Source organism: Silurus meridionalis, chromosome 11 (assembly GCF_014805685.1).
Source record: "Silurus meridionalis isolate SWU-2019-XX chromosome 11, ASM1480568v1, whole genome shotgun sequence".
Taxonomy (NCBI): domain Eukaryota; kingdom Metazoa; phylum Chordata; class Actinopteri; order Siluriformes; family Siluridae; genus Silurus; species Silurus meridionalis.
Genome location: NC_060894.1, coordinates 15770882 through 15796877, shown reverse-complemented (window position 1 = coordinate 15796877; position 25996 = coordinate 15770882). Strand labels below are relative to the sequence as shown.

At 39.5% G+C, this 25996-nt stretch overlaps 2 protein-coding genes across 3 annotated transcripts in view; one reads left to right on the top strand and one right to left on the bottom strand.

Moving 5' to 3' along the window:
* The window catches only part of alcama (activated leukocyte cell adhesion molecule a), a 70300-nt gene extending 59320 nt beyond the window's left edge, over window positions 1-10980 (top strand). Inside the window, exons 12-16 of one of the 2 annotated variants that reach the window (XM_046860990.1) lie at window positions 4317-4446; window positions 6621-6650; window positions 6924-7026; window positions 8869-8989; window positions 9296-10980. In XM_046860990.1, coding sequence (XP_046716946.1) covers window positions 4317-4446; window positions 6621-6650; window positions 6924-7026; window positions 8869-8959 — 354 coding nt within the window. In that variant the 3' untranslated portion in view covers window positions 8960-8989; window positions 9296-10980. The remainder of the gene's footprint in view (window positions 1-4316; window positions 4447-6620; window positions 6651-6923; window positions 7027-8868; window positions 8990-9295) is intronic. The other variant, XM_046860991.1, reaches the window with a different exon arrangement.
* A 4589-nt stretch (window positions 10981-15569) lies between these two features.
* Window positions 15570-25996, bottom strand: part of cblb (Cbl proto-oncogene B, E3 ubiquitin protein ligase) — an 81900-nt gene continuing 71473 nt past the window's right edge. Inside the window, 7 exon segments of the mRNA XM_046860735.1 lie at window positions 15570-18104; window positions 19075-19188; window positions 20149-20316; window positions 20756-20863; window positions 21074-21135; window positions 22383-22520; window positions 25740-25834. Of these exon segments, the coding sequence (XP_046716691.1) occupies window positions 17851-18104; window positions 19075-19188; window positions 20149-20316; window positions 20756-20863; window positions 21074-21135; window positions 22383-22520; window positions 25740-25834 (939 nt within the window). The 3' untranslated portion in view covers window positions 15570-17850.

Sequence of the window (25996 nt, the reverse complement as noted above, 5' to 3'; positions counted from 1 at the left end):
GGTGATGTGGTCATAATTTCTAGATCTAGTAAGGACTCGTGCTGCTGCATTCTGTACTAACTGTAGCTTATTTATGCACTTACTAGAACATCCAGACAGTAACGCATCACAGTAGTTTCATCTGGGTGACTTTCCACCTGGGGGGGGTTTCCTCTAGATTTTGGAACATGCCTATGCAAATTCAGACACAAGATTCTTGCTACAGCATGCAAAGATATTCTAGATATTTCTGTATCTCCTTCTATGTGGCAGTTGTTTGTGGAAGGGTTATAATTAGCTATGACATGCAGGTATTTTAGCCACAAAAGGTGTATGGCAAAAGAATATGAAGTCCTGCTGCGTTAAATGGAAATGAAAACAGACGATTCGATCAGATGTGTTTTTCAAACAATATAGAGATGTGCTACTAGAGAAAATCTAGTGAATTGTAGACCTGGCGACTAATTATACACACTGTAGATGTGTAGTGTAGGACTCGAAAGGCTGTATTTGAACCTGATCAAATGTCAAAAGATTTCGCTTCCCGTTTATTTAAACCCAACAGGATCGAGTTCAGGCTTCGTCACTGTCTTTACATCTTCCACATCTCTTGACCAGGGCTCTTGGTATGTGCAGTAGTGAGCTCCTGCTCCTGCTCAGCCTCATTATGATTCCACAACTGTATAATGAGCCGTGAAATTCCAAATGGCTGTTGATGTTGGGTTGGAGAGGAGCCATTCAGACTTCAATGTGTTTGTGTAGTGTGTGTGTGTATGAAGGAAACCTGAGCTGCATAATGTGCTAGAGAGCATTGTGTGTGTGTGTGTGTGTGTGTGTGTGTGTGTGTGTACGTATGCGTGAAAGCGTCGAGCAGTGCTCAACATCAGCTAACCTGTCATCCTGTCACTCATTATCACATTCAACACAAAGTCAAAGCCAAGCCGCTGCTGCTTAACATTCTCTCGCTGTCTTTTTTCACTCACACACACGGACACAGATGTTTAGAGCGAAGCACAGTAACTCAAAGAGGCCATTTATATCCAACTGGCATGCACTGAAAGTAGCACTTTGGCACTTTTTTTTTTTTTTTTACCCTGCTCAGATATCACATATACCTCACACCAATCTTGTTGATCGCAGGTACAACACAGGTTTTGTTTGTATTTTAACAATGGACAGAAAGCTAATACAGATATACACTACATGGACAAAAGCTTTTTTTGATCATCCCATTCCACATTTAGTTCTCGTTTGCCCTGATAATAAACTCCATTCTTCTGTGAAGATGTTCCACTAGATTTTGGAGCATGCTTGTGGACAGTTAGCATTTCATTTCATTCCAAAAGTCTTCACTAGGGTTGAGGTCAGAGCTTTATTGCAGGCCAACCAAGATCTTTCACCCCAACCTATGTAAAGCATATCTTCATGGAGCTGGCTTCATCATCATGCTGAAACATGTTTGAGTCTCTTAGTTCATGTATAGGGAAAACTCAATGCTGCATCATCTGAAGTCATTCTATACAATTGTGTGCCTCCAACTTCGAGGTAACAATTTGGGGAAAGAGCCACATATGGCTGGAAATGTCAGGTGTCACGTAACACTATTTTAGTCCATATAGTGTATTGCTGAAAGCTACAGTTATGAGTAAGTAGACGCCTGTGTCATAGTGAGGTATGGATTTTAATGCCAAAAAAGCAGAACTGGGAGTATGCATGGTTTCTACAAAGCAGTTAGTGATGGCGCGAGAGCAGCAAGAGACTGTGATCTGTAAGGGGTGTTTTTTTCTAAATGTCTGTAATGACTCTGATGCTGGAGGGGGTTGGTAATTGGAGAGCACGGTGCTGCGTGCAGTTTAATTGCAGGCTGATTATCGGCTCTTAGAAGTTCAGTCACACTGTGTTGGTGCCGCTCTGTCCTTGTGTGTGTGTGTGTGTGTGTGTGTGTGTGTGTGTGTGTGTGTGTGTGTGTGTGTGGTGTATTTGATTTTCTTCTCTGACTGTGCAGTGTATTCAGTCTAGTGGATAACAGTAATGTTATATGGCCCTCTAGTGGTCATCATTTCAATTAATACTCCAGCATTAATTTCTTTTTAATGTAATTTCTATCCATCGCATCTGTAGTCTTTCTCCACACCGAGAACGATCACAGACAAAAAGCCTACTCTGAACAAATGGCTTCTAGCTGACAATCAATAAATGTTTCAAATATGTGGATGTGCATTATATAAGAAATTCAATACTATGCAGTTTTTTTTTTAATATTTGGAAAAGCTGTGTAGTTACACTTTAGTTTGAAAACTTTACCAAACTGGAGCAATCTGTGAAAAGAAGGGAAGTAATCATTTATTGAGAGATTTATTGTATTCAGAGCAGGTAGCAAGGGTGACACACCTCAATTTATTTATTTATTTAGATAAAAGTATTCACAGACACTCAAAATTGAGCTCAGTTGCATCCTGTTTCCACTAATCATCCTTGAGATGTTTCTACAATGTGATTAAAGTTCACCTGTGGTAAATTCAGTTGATTGAACATGATTTGGAAAGGCACACATCTGTCTATATAAGTTCACACAGTTAACAGTGCATGTCACAGCATAAATCAAGCCATGAAGTCCAAGGAATTGTCTGTAGACCTCAGAGACAGGATTGTATCGAGCAACAGATCTGGAAAAGGGTACAGAAAAACCTCTGCAGCTTTAAAGGTCCCCATGAGCACATTGGCCTTCATCATCCATAAATGGAAGAAGTTTGAACCACTAGGGGGGGAGAAGGGCCTTAGTTTGGAAGGTGACCAGGAACTTAATGATCACTCTGAAAGAGCTCCAGCATTTCTCTGTGGAGAGAGTAGAACCTTCCATAAGAACAATCTCTGCAGCATTTCAACAATCAGGCCTGTATGGTAGAGACAGAAGACACTCTTTAGTAAAAGGCACATGACAGCACGTCTGGAGTTTACCAAAATGGTCCTGAAGCACTCTCAGACCATGAGAAACAAAATTCTCTGGTCTTATGAAACAAAGATGGAACTCTTTGGCTTAAATGCCAAGTGTCATGTCTGGAGGAAACCAGGCACCACTCATCACTTGGCCAATACCGTCCCTACAGTGAAGCATGGTGGTGGAAGTGTCATGCTGTGACATAGCATGATGTTTTTTCAGCGGCAGGAATTGAAAGTGAAGTCAAAGTCAAGATATAGTTGAATGCAGTAATGTACAAAGACCTCCTTGATTAAAACCTGCTCCAGAGTGCTTTGGACCTCAGACTGGGGCGACAGTTTATCTTCCAACAGCACAACAACCAGAAGCACACAGACAAGATAACAAAGGAGTGGCTACAGACTGACTTAAATCCAATTAAATATCTCTGTAGAGATCTAAAAATGGCTAAAGCTCCCCATACAACCTGATGGAGCTTGAGAGGTTCTGCAGAGAAGAATGGGAGAAACTGCCCAAAAATAGGTGTGCCAAGCTTGAAGCATCATCCTCAAAAAGACTTGAGGGTGTAATTGGTGCCAAAGGTGCTACAAGCAAAGTATTGAGCAAAGATTGTAAATACTTATGTACATTTGATTTATATATATATATATATATATATATATATATATATATATATATATATATATATATATATATATATATATATATATATATATGCATGCAAAGATTTCAAACAAACTTCTTTTACGTTGCCATTATGGTGTATTGTTTGTTGAATTTTGAGGAAATTAATTAATTTGATCCATTTTGGAATAAGCCTGCAACATAAAATGTGGAAAAAGCGAAGTGCTGTGAATACTTTCTGGATGCACTGTAATTATGGTGTTTTAAACAAAGTAAATCATCAGAACACGTTTCCACACGGACGGTTTTAATTGCCGTATGTGTGCATCATAGCGGATTTTTGTACATGATTTGAGACTTGCTGCATCGGTAACACAAATGTTTAGTGATTAAAAAGTGAGTATTAATTAGTGATTTTTTATTTATTTTTATATCTGTGTAAAAAAAGGATTTTATGAATAAATTTGTGTTGCTTTGAAGGTTTTAATGGCTTTTCTTTTATATGAATTTATTTCGTTTAGTAATAAAAATGGTCAAAGGGAAACGCGCTGCATTTATGAATTTGCGTTAACACGTTAATATATATATATATATATATATATATATATATATATATATATATATATATATATATATATATATTGATCTGATATGTATCAATGATAAATATGAGGATATATAGATATTTACTTCCACAGACTATTTATCCTTACATGATGAAGTGCAAAGTACTTGGAAATGAACTCTGTGTGTGTGTATTTGTGTTCCCTCACAGAGCCAGAGCCAATACAGCAACGGAGTAGTGACTTACAAGCTGACCGTGATGCCCAGTGCGAACCTGACTGTCACCTGCCGAGTCTCTAACAGTCTAGGCACAGCCAGCAAGGACATCGAGGTGCTATCCTGTAAGTACTAAAAGCTCTTAATGCCTGATATTAGGTATATACTAACATACTAGGTCCTTTGTTGATTTATTTAATCACTTTCTGTCAGTGCCCACACACACACACACACACACACACACACACACACACACACACACACACACACACGCATACACACAGTTGACAGCAGTTTAGAAACTACATTGTACTGCATTATATCTGATGAGAGTTTTAGTTCAGGAGTGTCAAGCTCTAATTCCTCCAGAGCCACATCAGCAATTTTGTCAGTCTGTGAAAGGCAATAAAATAAGCCTGTTCATATATTGTTTAATCTTACACGAAAAACTAGGATATGAAAGGAGAAGAGAGTGATGCTTAAAAAAAAAAAAAAAACAGAAGGTCTAACAGAAGCTATTCAAGTGTACTCTTAGGTGTGCTTGATATCTTTTCTCTAATCTGTAAAATGGTAAATGAGTCCATTGTAGACTCCTGTTCTTGTCTGATAGAAGTGGAACGCTACGAGATCTTCTGCTGGTGAAGCCCATCCACCTCATGGCTGGGCAAACTGAAATGCTTTTCTGCTTAGCACAGGTGTACTGAGTGGTTATTCAAGCACAACATAGGCTTTTCTTGTTAGCTAGTTTGTACTGCTCTGCTTTGACCTCTCTCTTCAGTGAGGTGTTTCCGCCCTGATGAACTGCTGCTTCATGGATGTTTTTGCTCTTTCACAACACTATGTTTAAACTCTAGAGAGTATTATATATGAAAATCCTAGATCAGCAGTTTCTGCACTGCCCAGACCAGCCTGTCCGGCACTGTCAAACACGCCACGGAGAAAGAGGCTGCCATTTCATTTTGCCTTCATTCAGATACAAACATTATCTAATGCTTTTTACTCAAATCCTCATGATTCCATTTACGCATTGAGAGCAGTCACAAAGCTGGAGATCTGGTGTAAATGCTAGGCTGTGAAAAATGTTGAGTCGTGGTGTACTACAGACAGTTATTATTATTATTATTTGTATTTTATTACATTGTTTGTGTAGACTAAATGAGACGAGGCAGCAAGCTGTGTTTAGTCTGCGCCCACGAGTCTCTCATGTGTACCTGAGAAGTAGTGTGGAGATTGAAACTGATCTGCACCAAGAGCCTTTCTGTAGCTGAGAATAGAGGTCAACGATTAATCGGCACCAATAGTCAAATCACTGACACCACGCATTCATTGTTTGTTTTTACACGTGAGACCGCGCGCTGCACAGAAGGCGCCAATGCATGGAGAGCTTATATTATTTAGAATTTATTAATAAGTACATTTATTTCATTCAACACATTTTCATGATTTAGTACAGTTTTTTTATTTATTATGCTTGTAATAAATTTTAGTACTATTTTAGGTGAGGTTTGTTTTTTATCCAGTATCCATTTTAAATCGGTTGATTAATCAGTTATTGGCAAGTACTGCCCAACCTAGCTATCGGTATTGGTAAAATCCACAAGAAGGCTCCATACAATTTGGAAAACTCGTAGCATTCCATCTGTGAGGTTGATAAGTTCGCACATGTGATGCATTTCTGACTGTTTTTCATGTTTACACCCAATAGCAGGATGTGTCTATAGAAATCAGTGGTTTCCATTATATTTTGATTGACACCTACAAAGTCTTTTACACATACACACACACACACACACACACACACACACACACACAAATGCACTGTGTGTACCCGAAATAGTCCAACGTTGCAAAGTATTAAAGAAAGGTTAAAGGTGTGTGTATGTGTATGTGTGTGTGTTTTTGTGCTGACGCCTTCTCTCTTTCTATACCAAGTAGCTCTCTTATACAGCATGCAGTTTTTTCCTCTTCTTCTCTGTTCTTGTTGTTTCCCCCTCACACAATCTTTCTCGGCTCTGGTTCTCTGGATGCCTTCGCCGGGGCTGGGGTGCTTGACTCTTCCTTCTGATCTGGTTTTCTGATCTTTCGCCTCTCAGGCAATCACAGCATGCTAGTAGCCTCTTCATTACTACTAAAAGCTGAAATTAAGAGCTTCCATACTAGAAGACATGGCGTTTAATTATGAATTGTAATTCTTTTGCTTATTTTTCTAAAGACCACAGTTTGGTGGTGGGCTCGATCACAACCTCTCTGGTTTTTACTGTTGCCTTTAAAGTTAATTTGATTTCATATCTGATTTCAGTAAATGAAGAGAAACCAGATTCCCGAAAAGGTAAGCGATTGATTTGTTCTGTTGGTCTTTCAATAGAATAGATTTTCTTACATGACGTGTCCTAAAAAAGGCCCTTCTTTAAGTTTCTGTGAATATGCTGAAGCTCAGGGGATCTGGATGGGGTGTCAAGCATCCCAGCATCAAGACCCATTTTTTGTTCTATACATTTTTTATCCACTCATCCGTTAATTTATTTAAAATGTCATTTGGGCACTTTGATGCAACAGTAAACAGTCATTGACTGCTTTCTCGTGCTGCTGGTCATCTCCACAGATGATGATGACGACAAAGCCAAGGTGATTGTGGGCGTGGTGGTGGCTCTCATCGTGGCAGCCGCACTGGTTGGCATCATCTACTGGCTGTACATGAAGAACAGGTATTTAGTTCATTAGTGCTTTTAACAATAGACACTGTCGAAATGAGAAAGAAATGGGAACTGGTGGACACCATGTGTTTTTTAAACATCACATTCCACATTTAGTGCCCATTTCCTGTTATAATAACCTCCATTTTTCTGGGAAGATGTTCCACTAGATTTGGGCATGTGATTGTGATTTTTGGACTCTCAGCCGTACTGTAAGTGCATTAGTCAGGTACTGGTGTAGAGTGAGGAGGCCTGGGGTGCCATCAGCATTACTATTAATTCCAGAGGTGTTCAATAGGGTTGCGGTCAGAGCTCTAGATCTTCTTCTCCAACCCATTTAAAGCAAATCTTCATAGAGCTGACTTTGTTCATTGGGGCATTGTCATGCTGGACAGGTTTGGGTCTCCTAGTTCAAGTAAAGAGGAAATTCAGTGCTACCACATCCAAATACATTTTACACAATTGTGTGCCTCCAACTTTGTGGTAACAGTTTAACACAGTTTAAGAATATGGCTGGAAAAGTGAGGTGTTCCAATACTTTTTTCCAGCCAGTGTATGTGCACCTGGGTGTCACTGATAGTGTGATTTAGAAATCATTACAGCGTACAGGTGTAGAAGAGTGATGCGCTTTTTCTTTCTCTGCTATCGTGCTAAAATAACTCTAGAGCTACTTTTGTCGTCTTCTGTAAGTCTCAGTTAGCAGTGCAAAGGATATTCTGTAGTAAAGAGGTTGGTCCTTCAAAAGAATTCGGAAGACTACCAGTTTAGTTCGATGCCTTATTACGCACCAACTTTGAGGCTCTGTTTTAAAGTGCGAGTGAAATCATTATACTATGTGAGCTTTTAAATACTTATTATTTTTATTGAAGCACTGACTCATAGCATTCGGTCTGTCGGGTCAGAAAGTGAACAAATCGAGAACAAAGTTGATGGGTCCAGTCGCACATACGATGCATGTTTTCACGTTTTTTTTTTTTTCTATGTCAAGATTCTGTTTCTGATTCAAGTCTTGATTAGTTCCTAGTGTTAGAAAGACACAAACATGGCTTACAGAGGATCTTGATGGGTTTTTAGAATGAAGACTGATATGCATGCCATCTAAAAAATAAGGCACACATATTACAGTAGTTTGTACACTCGCCTCATAAGCCTTCTATTAGACCACATGCCTTCTATATAAGCCCTCTATTCTTCTATAAGAACACATGCCTTCTATATAAGCCCTCTTTTCTTCTATAAGACCACGTGCCTTCTATATATGCCAAATATCTTTCAATGACTGCACACCTTCTATATAAGCCCTCTATAAGCCTGTTAATAGACCACATGCCTTCTATATAAGCCCTCTATCCTTCAATAGGACAATATGAGTACAACACTCAGTCACTCAGGATTGCACAAAAAGAAAGATTTCACAGCAGCTCGATTCCCCACTCTCATGGCTTGTGTAATGACCAGTAAAAAAACTAATTTCTGTGTCATTTTCAATTGGAAGACGAATGGAGTTCTCGTTTCTGCCCCCGCCCCCAACCCTCCGAAACCCACAAGTAGCACAGTGCTGAAAAAAAAAAATTGTGCATGGGGTACAGTAGATGCAGTCGTTCCGTATAGATAAAATTTAGCAATCACACTCCGCTTAATCAAATGCTGCTTATTGCACAGCTCTTACACTATTCTATGACGAGCTCCTTTTAAAAAATTATTCAAAACACATTGTTAAAAATATCAGGAAAAGCCCATTAGTCCAATCTTCTCTAATGATCAGTTTATAAGGATCCGTAGTGATTCGTGTACATCAGTGCCAAAAGTTAAATCAGCCAAGCACGTGTTTAACACACACGATGTATTCCTCAGACAAGGCAGCTGGAAGACGAACGAGAAGGAGACGGGCACCTCAGAGGAGAGCAAGAAGCTGGAGGAGAACAATCATAGACAAGAGCCTTAGAGTGACACACAGGACCGGGACACAGAGACGGTAAGCTAAAATAATCAGTCACCGAAATGCTTTTTTTTTTGCGGTTCCGCAAATCCAATGAAAATGTAAGGGAAATAATCAAAAGGATTAAAGCACCGCGTGATGATGAAACCCCGACTAGAAGGAATCATAATATTAGAATAATAATCGAGTAATTCGCTGAGCTTGTAATGACTGCCAGCGTGATGTAGATGTTCAATCATAACTACGAGATTTTTATTTTTATTATTATTATTATTATTGAGCATCAGATTATTTTTTCAAGCAGATGCAGTAAATGTAAATTCTTTCTTTCTTTCTTTCAAGAGAGGCCTTGTCACACTGAATGTGCTGTACAACACAACATATCCATCATCTGATCTGAGACTCCTGATAGGCTGTCAGGCTGCAAACGTGCACATCACAGAATCGCCTGGAATATTTCTAGCCTGCCGCCTAATTCACCCTGACAAACAGTTCCTCCAAGCGAAACCCGAGCACCATGCAAGAGTTAAAAACACCTGTGTTGTTAAAAAGAAAAAAAAAGAATTAGTCTGCACTGAAAACTGTCTTTTTAGTTCTGTTTTACTTGATTTTATTTTTTTCGTGTGTGTGTTCTCTGTGAATGCTTTCTATTTTTATTTAATTAAATTTTTTATTCATGCGCATTGCTGGTGTGATGGGTTCAGCGATCCCTCTTTTCCCCCTCCCTCTTTTTAGTAGAAAAAAAAGAATTACTGTACACTTTTCAGGCCTTTGTAAATATGTCACTGGAGAGCACATTCTCTTTGGTCAGTGCTGAGATTGCTGTATTAATTCAGGTTTAAGTAATGCAGGACTACGGAGAGATGAAGACTTCACTGCTGTTACAGTCTCGTTGTCTTTTTCGATTTCTTGTGCATCCCCCCAACCCCCCATCCTTTTTTAGGTTTTCCGCTTACTCGATTCCAGAAGTTGATTTTTTTGGAATGGTTTAGGACATATTGTGTAATAGGAATGTTAATAGTAGGGGGTTCAATCTTCCGGTTTCAGTTTGCTAAGTATTATTTAAATGTTTTTATTCAAAAAGGGGCGTGTCCTAAATGTCCATTTGTTGGCCTTATAATAAGTTACTGAGAATCCTATAGAAGCATGCCCAGTCTACTAACTAAAACACACTAAACAGGGTGATTATATGGGATAGACACTAAGTACAAAACTGTAACTCATGTTTTAATGTTATCATGGATCAGTCACAGATACTTGACTTCAGCTCAAGCAGCAGAGTAGCATAAAAAATCCAGCCGGAAATGACACCATATTCTGCAGCCTTGCACAAAAGCCTTAATGCCTACTTTTATTTGACTATTTATTTTTCAAAAAATAATGATACAAAGAAGAAATGAAGTTTAGTTTCTTCATAGAGAAGATTCTTCTTCCTCGATTTCTCTTAGCTTATGTAGGTAGTCTAGAAGGTATAGTGTGCGTTTTCTTTATACACCTCAACACTTGATTACTCTGTACACTGTTTTTATTTTAATTTGAACTATATTTTTTTATTTTTTACCATATTATTAGTCTATAATATCACTGATTTAGAGTCTTACACTGTAGTTTGATAGCTTGTGATAGTCTGAGGCATTATTCCGTTAACTGGTTGAAAGAGGTTGTAAATATGTCTTTGTGTCTTAGATCATGTTTGGCTATTTATGTTGTGAGAGGTTAGCTGCACTTCTGCCTGGGCATTAGTTAGCTATAAAAAAAAAGAAAAAGTCCCTCCCCACTCATCCATATCCACTTATTTATGTTCAGTTCCCACCACTGCAGGATGTTTAGAAGAGATGCATGGAGACAGGTTGAGATTTAGTTTAGTTTTGTCTCTCTGGATACATACATGGGGGGAAAAAAAAATCTCATGTCATCAGGGCAGCAGTGAAACCAAAGAGGGTAAATGAGAAGAAGGCCATAAAAGTGTTTGTAAATACCAGCTTTTGGTTTTGTACTTTTGTTGAAAATAAAGTGTACATTTTGAAGGTTGTGTATGGGCTTTGGATTCTTTTTTCGATTAACCACTTTCCTTTAATCAAGAACTCCGACACTTAGACGACTTATCCAGAAACTCCGGGTTTAGTTTTATTTCACACAAAGAACAAGAAAATTGCCATCCCAAGTGTGATATCTTTGGTCCTCAGATGTCTATAAAGGAAATGTTGTGGATTGACTGCAGAAGACTGACCAGCTCTCACTATAATCAGCAGATCTACTCAAGTCAAGTCAACTTAAGTTTATTTCTATAGCGCTTTTCACAACAGACATTGTCTCAAAGCAGCTTTACAGAAATCAACAGTTAAGGTGCACGGTGTGTATTTATCCCTGATGAGCAGCCATGGTGACTGTGGCAAGGAAAAACTCCCTTAGATGTTATGAGGAAGAAACCTTGAGAGGAACCAGACTCAAAAGGGGAACTCATCCTCATTTGGGTGACATCAAGAGTGTGATTATAAATCTTAAAACAATACAGAACACTGGAGAGTGAGAACTAACATGAGCACTGAAGTATAAGATTATAAGTAATGATCTTTCTACAGTCTTATACAGTCTTTATGGTTATAAAACTAGGAGAGGACATTTATGATCATCACAGATCCAGCACCAGCTTCTCCATGCCAGAGCCTTTAAACACTCAAAGAGGTCCAATGTCAAACTCCACACATGTAGTGGGATCCAATTGGCACTGATACGTCGCTAGATGGTTTAGGATGTTTGCGAGTTCGGCATCTACTTCTTCAAAGGTCCATAATCTTCATGAGGTGGGACGTGACTGGAGCTGGCCAAACCTCAGGATGCCTCAGGATGGGGAGAGAAAGAGAAGCAGTGGAGAGAAATTAGCGTAGCTGCTGTTCATGATATTAGCAGCACAAGTTGATAACTGCAGCAAAAGACGATGGAGGTGTTTAGTTTGTTAAAACATGTTTAAAACCTTGCTAGATCACTGTGCCTTTCTCATCCACCCAATATCAGACCTTCAGGTTGTTCTGTAGATACAGTCTGGTTTACAAGTATTTCTACAGTGACACTTTTTGTACACCAAACACATTGGATTGGGAATGAAACAATCGAGATGTGACTGTAGTGGCATACTTTTGTCTTTAATTCAAGCGCGTTCACAAAAATGCTGCACTAAGCATTTAGGAACTATAGCCAGTTCACTGAATCCCTCTTTTCACAGGCATAAAAATAATTGTATAAATGAACAATTTACACTGATCAGGCATGACATTATAACATCATAACCGGTGCGTTAACAACACTGATTATCTCCATCATGGCACCTGTTAATGGGTGGGATTTATTAGGCAGCAAGTGAACATTTTGTTTTCAAAGTCGATGCGTTAGAAGCAAGAAAAATAAGCAAGCGTAAGGATTCGACTGGGTCAGAGCATCTTAAAAACTGCAGTTCTTGTGGGATGTTCCAGGTCTGCAGTGGTCAGTATCCAGGAAAAGTGATCCAAGGAAGGAATAGTGGTGAACCAGCAACAGGGTCATGGGTGGGCCAAGGCTCATTGAGCGAAGCCTGGCCCGTGTGGTCCGGTCTAACAGACGAGCTCCTGTAGCTCAAATTGCTATAGTCTAAAGAATGCTGTTAATGCTGGAAGGATCAGGACTGTTTATTGGCAGCAAAAGGGGGACAGACACAACATTAGGCAGGTGGTTATAATGTATGCCTGATCTGTGTATAGGTTGTGTTTAAAACTTGTGGGATAAATTCCCTCATTTGCCATTGCCAGGTTTTTCTGCAGCCACCTTTAGTGGGAATTAGCAAATGAAGTCTTAACCTCCTTAAAAATTTGCTTTTAGTGTTGCCAGTGCATTCCCTTTTTTCCCCTCTTAAAGACTGTCCCTAATATTTAATTTGGCCACTTGTAAATCTTTAGCTATTTCCCAGTAGGTTTGTCTTATTATCAGGCTAATGGTGGCCTCCTTAACACATCGTTGGAATGCAGAGTGAGAATTCCTATAAATATCTACCAAATGCTAATTAAACACCTACAAGATCAGGGGTTGATTCTATCTTTAATCTGCCATAAAATGATGGAGACATTATGGCCACACCTGGCCATTAAACTGGCTGTCATTTAAGTGGCCGATTACTTCCGAGCCAAATATTTGTAAAACTTTGAATTATGGCTAAACGTCTTCACTTAGATCACATCTCGATTGCTGCATTTTAAAGCTAATTCATTTGTGTACGCAGGCAAAATGATGAAAACCGAGTTGGCGACTAAACACTTATGGGTTTGAAAGTGCATGTCATAGCAAAACAGACTCAAGTTGTGAAAGATATGAATAGATAATATGTTAGTCTCTGTTATTGCTCACGTTTAAAAAAACAGCCTTAAATCCAGCTAGTGATAAAATGTGCTGATGATAAAAACTTCACAGACAAAAGTTTGTGGACACCAGATCCTTAAGTACTTTGAACATCCCACTCCACATTAAGTACCCGTTTGCTTTTATAAATCCACACTATTGACGATTTTTACTAGATTTTAGAGTGTGCTGTCGATCTCTCAGGATCTTCCACTCCATCCCATGTAAACCATACCTTCATGGAGCTGCCTTTGTGCACAGGAACATTGTCATGCTGCAACAAGTTTTGCTTTGCTAGTTCAAGTGAGTGGAAAATTCGATGCTCCCACATACAATGGCTTTCAATACAATTGAGTGATTTTGAGGAACAAGCACATATGGTTGGAAACATCAGGTGCCCCAATACTTTTGCTTATATAGTGTATATGTGATTCTGTAAACGTGTTCTTGCTAAAATGGGGGTTTTACAGCAAGCAGTCACATAAATGTAGATAAATGAATGAATTTTAAATGTAATGAATGCATTACTGGTCTATTTAACCTATTTTGGGGGGTAAAATTGCTTGTTAAATAAATAGTTTGATGACCCTGTCTGAAGAATTTAAGTTTGGTTATCAAGGTCTGCTTTGTTGCAGTGACTGGAACATATCAGTCTCATTAGTCTAGACACTGTGATGAATGAGGAAAATAAAAGAGAGAAGGGTAGTTGATGTGGAGATGGTGAAGCAGGAAGTGGATAGGATTAGTAAGGAGGAAGTAAGAGCAGCGATTAAGAGGATGAAGAGTGGAAAGTCGGTTGGACCAGATGACATACCGGTAGAAGCATGGAGATGTTTAGGAGAGATGGCAGTGGAGTTTTTAACAAGATTGTTGAATTAGATTTTGGAAGATGAGATGATGGAGGAATGGAGGAGTTTGCTGGTACTGATCTTTAAGCATAAGGGAATAAAGTTGATCAGTCACACAAAGTTATTAGAAAAAGTAGTGAAAGCCAGGATAAGAGATGGATAAGAGGTGACCTTCTGTGAGCAACAGTATGGTTTTATGCTGAGGAAGAGCACCACAGACACATTATTTGCTTTAAGAATGTTGATAGAGAAGTATAGAGAAGGTCAGAAAGAGTTGCATTGTGTGTCTGTGGATTTAGAGAACACGTACAACAGAGTGCCGAGAGAGGAGTTGTGGTATTGTATGAGGAAGTCAGGTGTATCAGAGAAGTATGTGAGGGTGGTGCAGGACATGTATGAGGACAGTGTGACAGCAGTGAAGTGTGCAGTAGGAACGACAGACTGGTTCAAGGTGGAGGTCGGACTGCATCAAGGATCGGCTCTGAGACCTTTCCTGTTTGCAGCGGTGATGGACAGGTTGACAAACGAGATCAAACAAGAATCTCCGTGGACTACAATGTTTGCAGATGATATTGTTATTTGTGTTGAGAGTAGGACGTAGGTTGGGAAGAGCCTGGAGAGGTGGAGGTATGCGCTGGAGAGCAGGGGGAATGAAAGTCAGTAGGAGTAAGACAGAGTACATGTGTGTGAATGAGAGGAAGGGCAGTGGAGTGGTGCAGTTGCAGGGAGAAGAGGTGGAGAAGGTGGATGAGTTCAGGTACCTGGAGTCAACAGTGCAAAATAATGGAGAGTGTGTTAGAGAAGTGAAGAAAAGAGTGCAGGCAGGGTGGAGTGGGTGAAGAAGAGCGGCAGGAGTGATTTGTGATAGAAGGGTATATGCAAGAGTGAAAGGGAAAGTTTATAGGACTGTGGTGAGACCTACGATTTTGTATGGTTTAGAGACAGTGGCATTGAGTAAAAGACAGGAGGTGGAGCTGGAGGTAGCAGAGCTGAAGATGTTGAGATTTTCATTGGGAGTGACGAGGATGGACAGGATTAGAAACGAGTTTAGAAGGACAGCACATGTTTTGGAGACAAGGTGAGGGAGGAGTGATTGAGATGGTTTGGACATGTACAGATGAGGGACATGGGGTATATCAGTAGGAGAATGCTGAGGATGGAGCCACCAGGAAGGAGGAGGTTTGTGGATGTGGTGAAGGAAGACATGCAGGTAGTTGGTTTATAAGAGGCAGATGTAGAGGACAGGTATGGAGACGAATGATCCACTGTGGCGACCCCTAATGGTGGAAGCTAAAATAATAATAATAATAATAATAATAATAATAATAATAATAATAATAAGTCATCTAGAAGCTGTTGCTTAGAAATATTCTACAGCTAAATAATCCAATACAATTAAAAAATTAAAAAAATAATTATAAAAGCATTTATTGTGTCAATCAAAATGTGACCAGTTCCCAGATTTGTTCTTTCAACTCTGTATGAGATCACTACACACCAACACCACACTTTAATGTTAATACTGGCTTTTATAAAACATTTTCACAAGAACAGATCGCAAGTTAACATCATTACTCAACAATGAAAATAATCTCAGGAATTTTTTGTTTAACAAAGTATAAATAAATTGCACGCGTTACTTGATCCACAAAGGATTATTCACAGAGGGAAAAATCATTAAAAAAGCCATCATTTAAAAAAAAAAAAAAAAAAAAAAAAAAAAAAGAAGAAAAGAAAAAAAATAAAAACTGTCCCACCCTCTGCAATCCTATCAAAGGCCACTTTGTTTGCGTGGGTTGGAAAGAGGGGGTGTGCTTCGTCTGAGGAGAGCTAAAGTGGGGGAGAAAGAGAGACCAGTGCAAAAACAAATCTAATTGAAAAAGTGTATGAAACAAATCTGATCTGATGAGTGACCAAATAAAATTCACTGCTCTAATTTGGTTAAACATCAATCGATAGTTTAAATCATTAGATGAAGTGTTGCGTCAGTTCCTCCAACTCGGACTTCTACAAGCTTTCCAAGAATACAACACACTTCCCTTTTTTTTTTCAACTGATAAACATCAGGATGTTTCCGAATGTCTGGAAAGTTAAAACCAGAGGAAATGGGTTCTTCTCAGGGCCAGACGATGAGAGCCGATGGCTGCAACCTGATAGCCTTCACAATCCAACTGTTCAACCGTGAAGGAAATGCTGCTTTAATGATAATCTTTATTTTTAAAGAAAGAGAGCAGCTGATAGGTGATCAGTCCTAGTTATGACCTCAGGGCTGTACACACAGGATGCATGGCTATGAGACTGCAATCATTTATTTAAATGCGTTTCCTCTGGAAATGAAGCTCAACAGAAAAATACATTCAGAGGCCTTTCATTTGGCAGCTAAAGAGAAAATCTTTTGTTTAAAAAGTGGCACATTAAAGCAAAACAAAACGCGTGCGCCGATGTGCAGTATGTTACAATGAAATTCAAGCCTTGCTAAAGAATGGATGCAATCGCACTCAGTATGGTACTCCAATAACTAGGACACCTTTAAGGCATAACCGTGCTGTAGTTTAGGAAATGTAGCGGTGCATGGGTGTGGCCACAATTTGCCAATCCTTTCCAAACGGGTTCAATTTTAGCAGCTTATTGTTGCTACTGTTAGAGGAAAGCAGATTTATGGCATGGTTTTAAGCTCAATCCTGCAACATTGACCTGTAAAAAAATCCTTATATGTTTGAGAGAGGAAACCTCATGTCATAGCAGTTGCTAATGGTTAAAAAGAACTATCCTGAAGAGGAGGAAGGCTTGGAGGCAAGGTATGCTGAGTCTTTTAATAAACAAACAAAAAACAAATGATGATAAACCAGCTTGAGTTCAGTTAATGGTAAATAATAATAAAAAAAATCTCTCTATATATGTGGTCGTGGTGAATCAGCTTTAATCCATTGCAATCATCTCAACCCCCAACACCCCCCTCCTCTCTTTCTCTCTCTCACAATAAAATTGACTTCATTAAGTTGTAAAATGGGAGAAAATGATTCACTGTAAAAAGATGCACTCTACTGTTCTTAGTGGTAGAGTTTGTATTTCTCACAGTTCTTCACTCAGAGGGAGGAAGCAGTCGCAAAACAAAGCACACACCACCCATGGGGTGCAATTTGAGATTCAACTGATCACCATGAAAACAAAAAAACGTTTATACAGGACCGTAAAACTACAAAGGGGTGTAATGTGTGTTTGTGTGTGTGTGTATTAGACTAAGGCTTGCAGCAGCAATAGCACAGCTGGCAGGAGAGGCAACAGCAGCCTGCAACAAACTGGCAACATCAACAGTCAAGACAGAGTTCAATTTAATATCAATATGAATTCAGTCAATTCCAGTCCTACTTGGAGCGAAACAGAGTGGCACTGAGCAGAGAGCAGCAGCGGCGGCGGCAGCGGCAGCAGCAGCAGCAGCGTTAAGCCACCACGCGGCACAGCACTGTAAACACAAGGCTTTTTCACAGGTTCCACGTTTTGAATCCTTTACTTTCCTCCTCAAGCCCAGCTGGGCATCATGCCCATGTCTCTCTCTCACACACTCTCCAAAGTCCCAGTCTCTGCTGGATGCCTGTAATCAGAGCCAGGTCTGTAGGGTAGTCACCCTGCATGCTGCCCGTCTGGCACCCATGCTGAGTCAGACCGAGGAGAGGGGGCATTTGCCTACAGGTTCAGTCTTGGTGCCACCAGGGCAAACTCGCGTAAAATGTTGCGTGCTACGTCCACTTTATTCTGAGCGATCATCAGCGCCCTCTTGACATCGTCAAATGAGTAGCCCTCACCCATCAGCTTGGCGATTTTGGCATCCACGCTCTCATGCGAGTACTCTGGTGGTCTCCGATGCAGGATCTCTGGAGGGGTCTTGCGAGGAAAGGGCTTAGGCGGTCTCGCGGGTGCCTGCAGACAATCTCCGGCCACTTGTGGACGGAAATGAAGCAGTGTTCCATTAAACAGGTCATAAAGAATTGATGAGACCATGCAGCTCAGACTCGTCCTAAACTCGAGACACTAAGAGCAATGCAGAGTCATGCTGAATAATTCAGTGAGACTGCACTTATCTCTCACTAATGAGCTGAACAAACATCCTTACACAATATCATACAAACATTACAGGACCCCTGACAGCACTTCATTGGGACTATGTACATCATACACACTATATGGACAAATGTTTGTAGACACCAGATTATAGGATCCATATGTGCTTTTTGAACATCCTACTCCACATTTACGAGGGGTGATGAGACGCACCGCCACCAGAAACACTCCCATGCCCGTCTTTTCCTCAGACCTTCCAGCAGCAGTAGTCTTAACACAAATTTGCGCTGTTGCTTTATTAAGAGCAACACTTTGCATAAAAATAGCGCTCGTAAGAGAAAATGGCAACAAACAAGACTGAGGGCTAACGTGCGTATGTCACAAAATCATTCCGATTGAAAGCGCGGGCACATGTAAACATCATATCGGATTAGATAACGTCTCATGTAAACAGCCCAAAGAATCTTTCAATCGGAATGACAAAAGTGCAGTATACTTCTATACTATACTACTACACTGAAAATCCCTATAGCAGACCACTCAAGATCTTCCACTTTATTGAGCTGGCTTTGAGCACAGGTGCATTGTCATGCTGGAACAGGTTTGGGTCTCCTAATTCAAGTAAAGAAAAAAATTTAAAGTTAAGTGTGTCCCAATAATTTTGTCCATATAGTGCATGTTCTGAAGTGTTGGCAAACAGACCTGTCTATTCTAAAGATGTTTCAGCAATAAAGATTTTCTGAAACATCACCTATAAATAAGAGATATTAGTAGAGACCTTAAGTAGTCAGAGTGTAAAAACAACATACAAATATTTAATGTGAAATCATGTCAATGACTTAGTCATACTTGTTGCCGGAGGGAGCTGATCGTACTCTAGCGAGTTTCGGACTGCACTTTCCCCGGTCTGTCTTCGAACAGGTGGTAGAGGAGCTGAATTGTTCAGAACATCCAGGAAAGTATCTAAATATAAACACACACAAAATGAATCATGTTTAGAGCACGACATTAAATAACCACCACTACAGTACTATTAAAATCGATGTACCATTGTAAATATCTTGTTCTTGAAAGTCATTGTATGGCGATACACAGCAAGAACTGTCCCAAATGGACGAAAAGGAACTTGGGATTTTAGTTCAAATACACAAATTTGTTGTAACCAGCTTATAAGGCAAAAAAAGGACAGATAAACAGCTCTCTTACGAAAGGTTTAGGAAACTCTATTAATGACTCAAACGCCAATTTGTAATAATAAAAAAATAATAATAATAAATAAACAAAGGGTAACAAGTGCAATGAGCGTTTTACTGTCTGATGAGAAGCTGTTTATTCATTTTTAACAGCAGCTGAATCTGTAACTGTAGGTTTTCTTATATGTTTTTACAGTATACAGAAATCTGCACTCATGACACTCTCCATTTCTATATTTCTATTCTATAAGGGTATTTTCAGGGGTTTCACAATAATAAATGCATGTGTTGTTATTAAATATTAAAAAAAGGTGAGAATTTGCTGTGGAATGAGGTGAATAAAACACTTTGGGTGTTATAGGAAAATGATAAACTTCCAGCATAGTTGAATTGTTTCCCCCATATCATCAGCCAATTCATGTTTTATTCCCTACATAAAAACTGCTGCATGCCGTTCAGACCTGATCAAGTTATACTATCAAACTTTAAAGATTTGTGTAGACTGTGAAATAAAACGGTGCCAATTCTGTGTTCGTGTCTGGTTTTGAACACTATGAGCAACAGTGAGCTACAAAATAAGTCATTGGCTCTGTCCCTAATATCCCACTGGTGTCGAATTTCAACCGGGAAGCAAAAACAGTACTAACCAATAGAAAAAAAATAGAATACAGAACAGGACAGAATACTATTTTGTTGCAATAGGTTGAGGTATATTATGCAGAGAAGTTACCTGAGCTAAGAAGGAAGTGTCCAGATGCTGGCCGAGCAGCTCTCTGGCAGGATGGAGATGAGGAGGAGGAGGAGGAGGACGATGCGTCTGGAAAGCTGTGTCTAACAGGGGGTGGAGGTGGAGGCTGTGATGGGGGTGCTGTGTTAAACGGATCTTCTGCTGGCAAGGCTGAGACAAGACAAGTACGTGAAAAAAAACATTAAGTTGATCGCCTGCACGTCTGCAATTCCACCACTAGATGGCAATATTACAGCTCAACTAATATTATTTGAACTAACATACAACTGGCAAAAAATGAAAAAATTACAGCTGAGGTCACGTTAGAATTGATTACATTTATTCAATCCTAAACCAAGTCAAATATCCTGTCAGAAATCTCATCTAACTATCATCTATTAATAAAGGCACATTTGACATAATTGATTTGTGGATTCCTACTGATATCCTACTACTCAAACAATCGCTAGTAAAAATGAACAGTAATGTTAACCTTATCAGCATATAGAACAGCTGAGAATCGAACAGTTTGTCGAAACATGCTAATGAACCAAAATAAAAACAGCCCATTAGCCAGCATTCCTGTAAGAGGCGCAAAATCATTGGTTACCTTGTGGTGGCAAAAGGATGTCGTAGTCTGCTGGAGTCCGGTTGTTGTGGAGGGGACATTGTGAAGCAGGAAGCCCACCTGAAACTGAAACGCCCAAGTCAAACCCACCTACAAGAAATACGAGTTAGATTCAGCTATTGCTTCATTAAATAGACACATCGACCGCCCGTTTATAACACACACCCAACACCTGCTTTTTTAGCCTTGCACGGAGTAACATGCAAACACAAACACACACAAACACACACAAACACACACACGATGGATATGAAAGTTAAAAGCTCACTAAATTCTAGCAGAAATACAGCTAGTGTTTACCATGCTCTGGAGCTTTCAGCTTCTTCCTTTCTGAGCTCAGATCAGATGAGTTTTCTGAAAGCCTGCAGAAAAAAAGACAAAAGACAGGCCATGTTTGTTTATACATTTTGATTTACATAGAACCATGTTCATTATCTTTAGCAAAAAAAAAAAAAAAAAGACAACAAAAGTTGCATTTAAAAAATCCCATTTACTTCACGTTTCATCATTAAATTTACATTATATCAGATTTTTTGGGAGCGAAAGGTTAAAATCAAAATGTTCAAAATGGCATTTGTAATGAAATGTCTCTTTAAATCCAAGACAAAGTTTAATACCCTCACAATATCTCTCACTCTCATTATTCATTTATACTCGCTCACATGGTCTTCTTTTTTTTTCATCTCCATACAGTATGCAAATCTTTATACAAGCAGAACAATCATTACTTCCAACTACAACTATAAAGAAGATGCTTCGACTATTAAATGAATAGTAAAGGAATGAATAGATGCTGCATTTCATTTTCTTACCTTGTGCAATATATATTCAGTCCAACTAGTTTTTTATTAATTACTATTTTAATTTTAAATAATAAATGAGCTCATTTCTTCCTCTCTAATAATAGTTAATTGTACACCAAACAAATGCCCCAACCACTTATTAAGTTTTTTGTCGAAACCACAGGCGCACACATACGCGTGTGCACATAACTGCTGGTTATAGAGGATGTGGTGCAGGTAACCAGGAGTCAGTCTGTAGTCAGCTAGTCAGATGTTTCAAAAATGTTCAAGCAACAAACAAATAACACTAGCGCTAGATCTCAGAAGGATAAATCTTTACCCGACTTTGCCTTATTCTTATTTAAACCCAAACATCTCTCATTTGATTAACAATAGCAGGGAGCATGTTCAGTAAAAATGTAGCTTGGTGTGTTGTAGTTTAAAGCAGTAATGAGATGTGTATTGTGATTTGCCTCGATTGGCATTAAACGAGAAAATAAATATCGAAGTGTAACATGTTTAAAAATTCCAATTTTGTTATTCGATTATGCTTATACTTAAGTAGCTTATCCAAGTAGCATGCTTTAGTTGTATTTTTCATAAAGCTGAGCGAGCTAGTGAACACAGCAGGAGGATGAGATCCCCATTGTGTGTCAGTAGCAAGTTGCGAGTTAATTACCAGCCATATTGTACTGCGAGTTGTAGGCACCAACTGCTGTGGGCATTGTGCTTTGCTTTAAATCTGAGAAGAATGTTGCTGTTTTAGTGTGTGGGAGGAAGTGCGTGCTTCTGTGTGTGTGTGTGTATGTGTGTGTGTGTGTGTGTACCTGGTAGGGATGCGAACCGAGATGCACACAGGAGGCTGTGTGATGCACACTGGGTGAGAAGAGGGGATCTGATACTCGTCCTCGGGCCTGTCTGTTATCGACCGTTCCAAGCACATGCTGCTGAATGGGTTCGAAAACCTGCCGTGCGCGCGCACACAAAAAAACAAAACACATCAGCGTTACCAAACACAATACCATGGAAACACTACCATTAGCACGCCTCATCATTACTTTCTAGAATTGTCAGTACACAGTGCTATCAGGCCTGAACAAACAGAGCAGTGTTGAATTTGCTGCATCCTCTTCCTCTCACGCACTGATCTAAATGTAGCCTGTTTTAGTGCTGTGTGAAACATTGAATTTACCTCAAAGAAGCTTAACTCAAACTCGCACAATATTTTTTTCCCAAAAGGATTAAAAACCCACATTTAAATATTTTGGATGTACGGTTGAACTGTATCCGAAATCCTGTTTCATAAACGCATCATGAAATAAAGCACTTATTGGAGTCACCTTGTCTGTAGCTACATCTGAAAAGACATTAAGCATATAGAGCACTACGTAGATTATACTGTTACAGTCTTTAATCCTGAGCTCGGGTTACTGTCTGTGTGGAGTTTCACATATTGTCCATGTGATCGCCTCTCCAGTTCCTCTCACCTCCATGCAATGAATGAGTGTGTGAATGTGAATGCGATAGACAGATGTTCCATGTATAGACCATTTCCTTTTCCTGCCAACCCAAAGATAAAACAATTGCTGAAAATTAACCAGTGAACATATGTTACAGCCTTTTGTAGTGAGGACACACAGTAAGTAAAAATGTTTGATGATCTTACAAAGCGATCCAACAAACCGGTTCATACATCAACAACATTGTGACTCCATCAACAAAGACAAATTAGACGGTGATTATTGGTTCATGAGAAAACGATGAGACTCAAGTAAAAGACACGAACATACACCTTCAGTCTGTATCAGAACAAAGTGGGAAGAATTTTGCATATTTTAATGTGCTACAAGACTAAATCTTTCTCGTAATTAAAACCTGCATGCAGTTTGGAAAACAATCTGACAACTATAATACATCACCATCGCATGATACACAGAAAATATGGTAGAAACGGCAGAAAAAAGGAACGTGATGATAAATCAGTGTCTGTGGGTGTTCGAACCTAATCATTCACCGGCAACAAAAAGGTCTGAGCAACGCATTAATCAGAAGACACTCAATCACCCCTGGTCTCTCTCTCTCTCTCTCACACCCACAGCTTTTACAGCACTTTGGCTGGAGCTTTCCTACTACATGAAAGATTAACATTAAACCTAGGCCTTGGAGGTTTAGCATAAAATCACCTAGTCAAAAATCATTCAACGATCTGAGATGAAAAACAGGCAGATATGCACAATAGGGACATCGAAACGTAGGTCAACAATCGGATAAGAGGGCTCTTGCAGTTTCCTGGTTGAATCGCGCACACACACACACACAAGCACTGCTTTAACATCCATGACCACTAGAGGGCAAATGAAACATTAGTTTAATAAAGGAGACTGTTACACACCAGCTGTGAATCAGAACAGAGTGGGCATGGTTCATTTCTCAGCAACACTAAGGCGTTTATAGAATTATATTTTCCACCTCTTCAGCATCATTGAGCCAGAGCACTGTTAAAACAGTGACTCTGTGTGTGTGTGTGTGTGTGTGTGTGTGTGTGTGTGTGTGTTTTCCCTAAGGTGGAAAATTACATCAACACTCTTGAGTATGTGAGCTGTTCATTACAAAGAATCTACTATGCCCTAAGCCAGCAGATCAGTGTGCACAGCTGTTCTTTAGGCTCTAGCTACTGAACAAAGCACACACAGGCACACACACAGGCACATACACACACCAGCCTCACAGGATTCAGAAACTCAGGGTCATCCCGTACTCTAGTCACAATTACACACAAATCCAGGCAGAACTCTAAACATTCAACACATACAGCTCTGTCAAACACGCGCGCACACACACACACACACACACACACACACACACACACACACACACACACACACACACACACACACACACACACACACCTGCAAGCACTAAATGCCATTGCCATTTTAACAATACAGGAAGCTCAAGTGACCACACTTATGACTAAATCTATACACTGAAAGACCTTTCTAAGCCTTCTGTACTCAACTGTGTGTGCCCAAGTGTGTGTACAATGAACACAAACAACAGAGTCTGTTGTTTTTTTGCATAACTGCAGCACGTGTCCAAACAATGGCACGACTGGCACTAACAGACACCCAGACCCGACGCGCTCGCACATTACGGCTAAACGTGCCGGCACACATTGACGCATACACTACAATGACAAAAATTTGTGGACAACTGAGCAGATACCCATGTGCTTTTTGAACATCTAATTGCACATTTAGTCCCCATTTGCTGTTATAAGAACCTTCACTCTTTTGGAAAGATGTACTAGATTTTAACAGGTGCTCAAAGCACTATAGCAGGCCACTCAAGATCTGCCGCTCCAACACGTGTAAACTATATCTTCATGGAGCTGGCTTTGTGTTCAGAAAGGAAGAAAAACACAATGTGATGCACACATAAGAATATAATAAAGAAGGGACAATACAGTGCAAATTAATTAAAGAGCCCAGAACTGTGAGTATAGGAAAACATCTGTTTGGTGTATGTTAGTAGTTGAGGTTGATCAGTTCTTCGGTCTTGCTGGAACTATCGGCTATATGCAAAAATCCATACCGATGGTTTTTTCCAGTAGTTCTTTGTTGGAGCAGCTGAAAAGGTAAATCACTAACACCATGAGAATGCTTATTTTTTTATTATTTATCATTTTGTATTTATCAATAATCTAATCATATGTATTAATTATTCATATTTATTTTATTTATCACATTTCCATGACTCACTACTGGTTTTTTTTGTAATAAAGTTTTGTTCTATTCTACATGGATTACTATGTTTGATTTTTTTTATTAATTTTTAATCGGTTTATCACTATTAGTCAACCTCTAGTTAGGAGAACACTGACAGGTTTTTAAAAGAACTTTCCAAATGATTAGCAAAGCTGGGTGAAAAATTCATCGAGCAATATTTTATCTTATTTAACTCAATCATATCATATATAACCATATGTATTGTAACAGTGCTTGCAAGGCTGTGTAGTTATGATGGTGGCTGTGTTGGGGCTTTCTGCCCCCCTCATTTTTCACATATCTGGAACTAAATTGATTTTTCTCTCTGAGAATCAGTGCAGAATGCTATGAGATTAGGCTGCACAGCCAGTCTTTTAAAAAAGTCAGTGCAAGTGAGTGTGTGTGTTTGATACTCACCTCTGGTTGTTGATGCTGGTGAGGGAGGGTGGAGGAGGGGAATGGCGTTGAGGGGGGACATCATACCTCTCAGAGGTGAGCAGACCGTTAGTGAGCTGCAAAGAGGTCAACACCCACACAAACACCCACACACACAAACACATACACCCTGCTGTGAGAAAGCTGCAGTGGCACAGCACCTCCTACAGGCTAAAGTGAGTGAGTGTAAGTGAGAATCAGACAGAGAGAGAGAGAGAGAGAGAGAGAGAGAGAGAGAG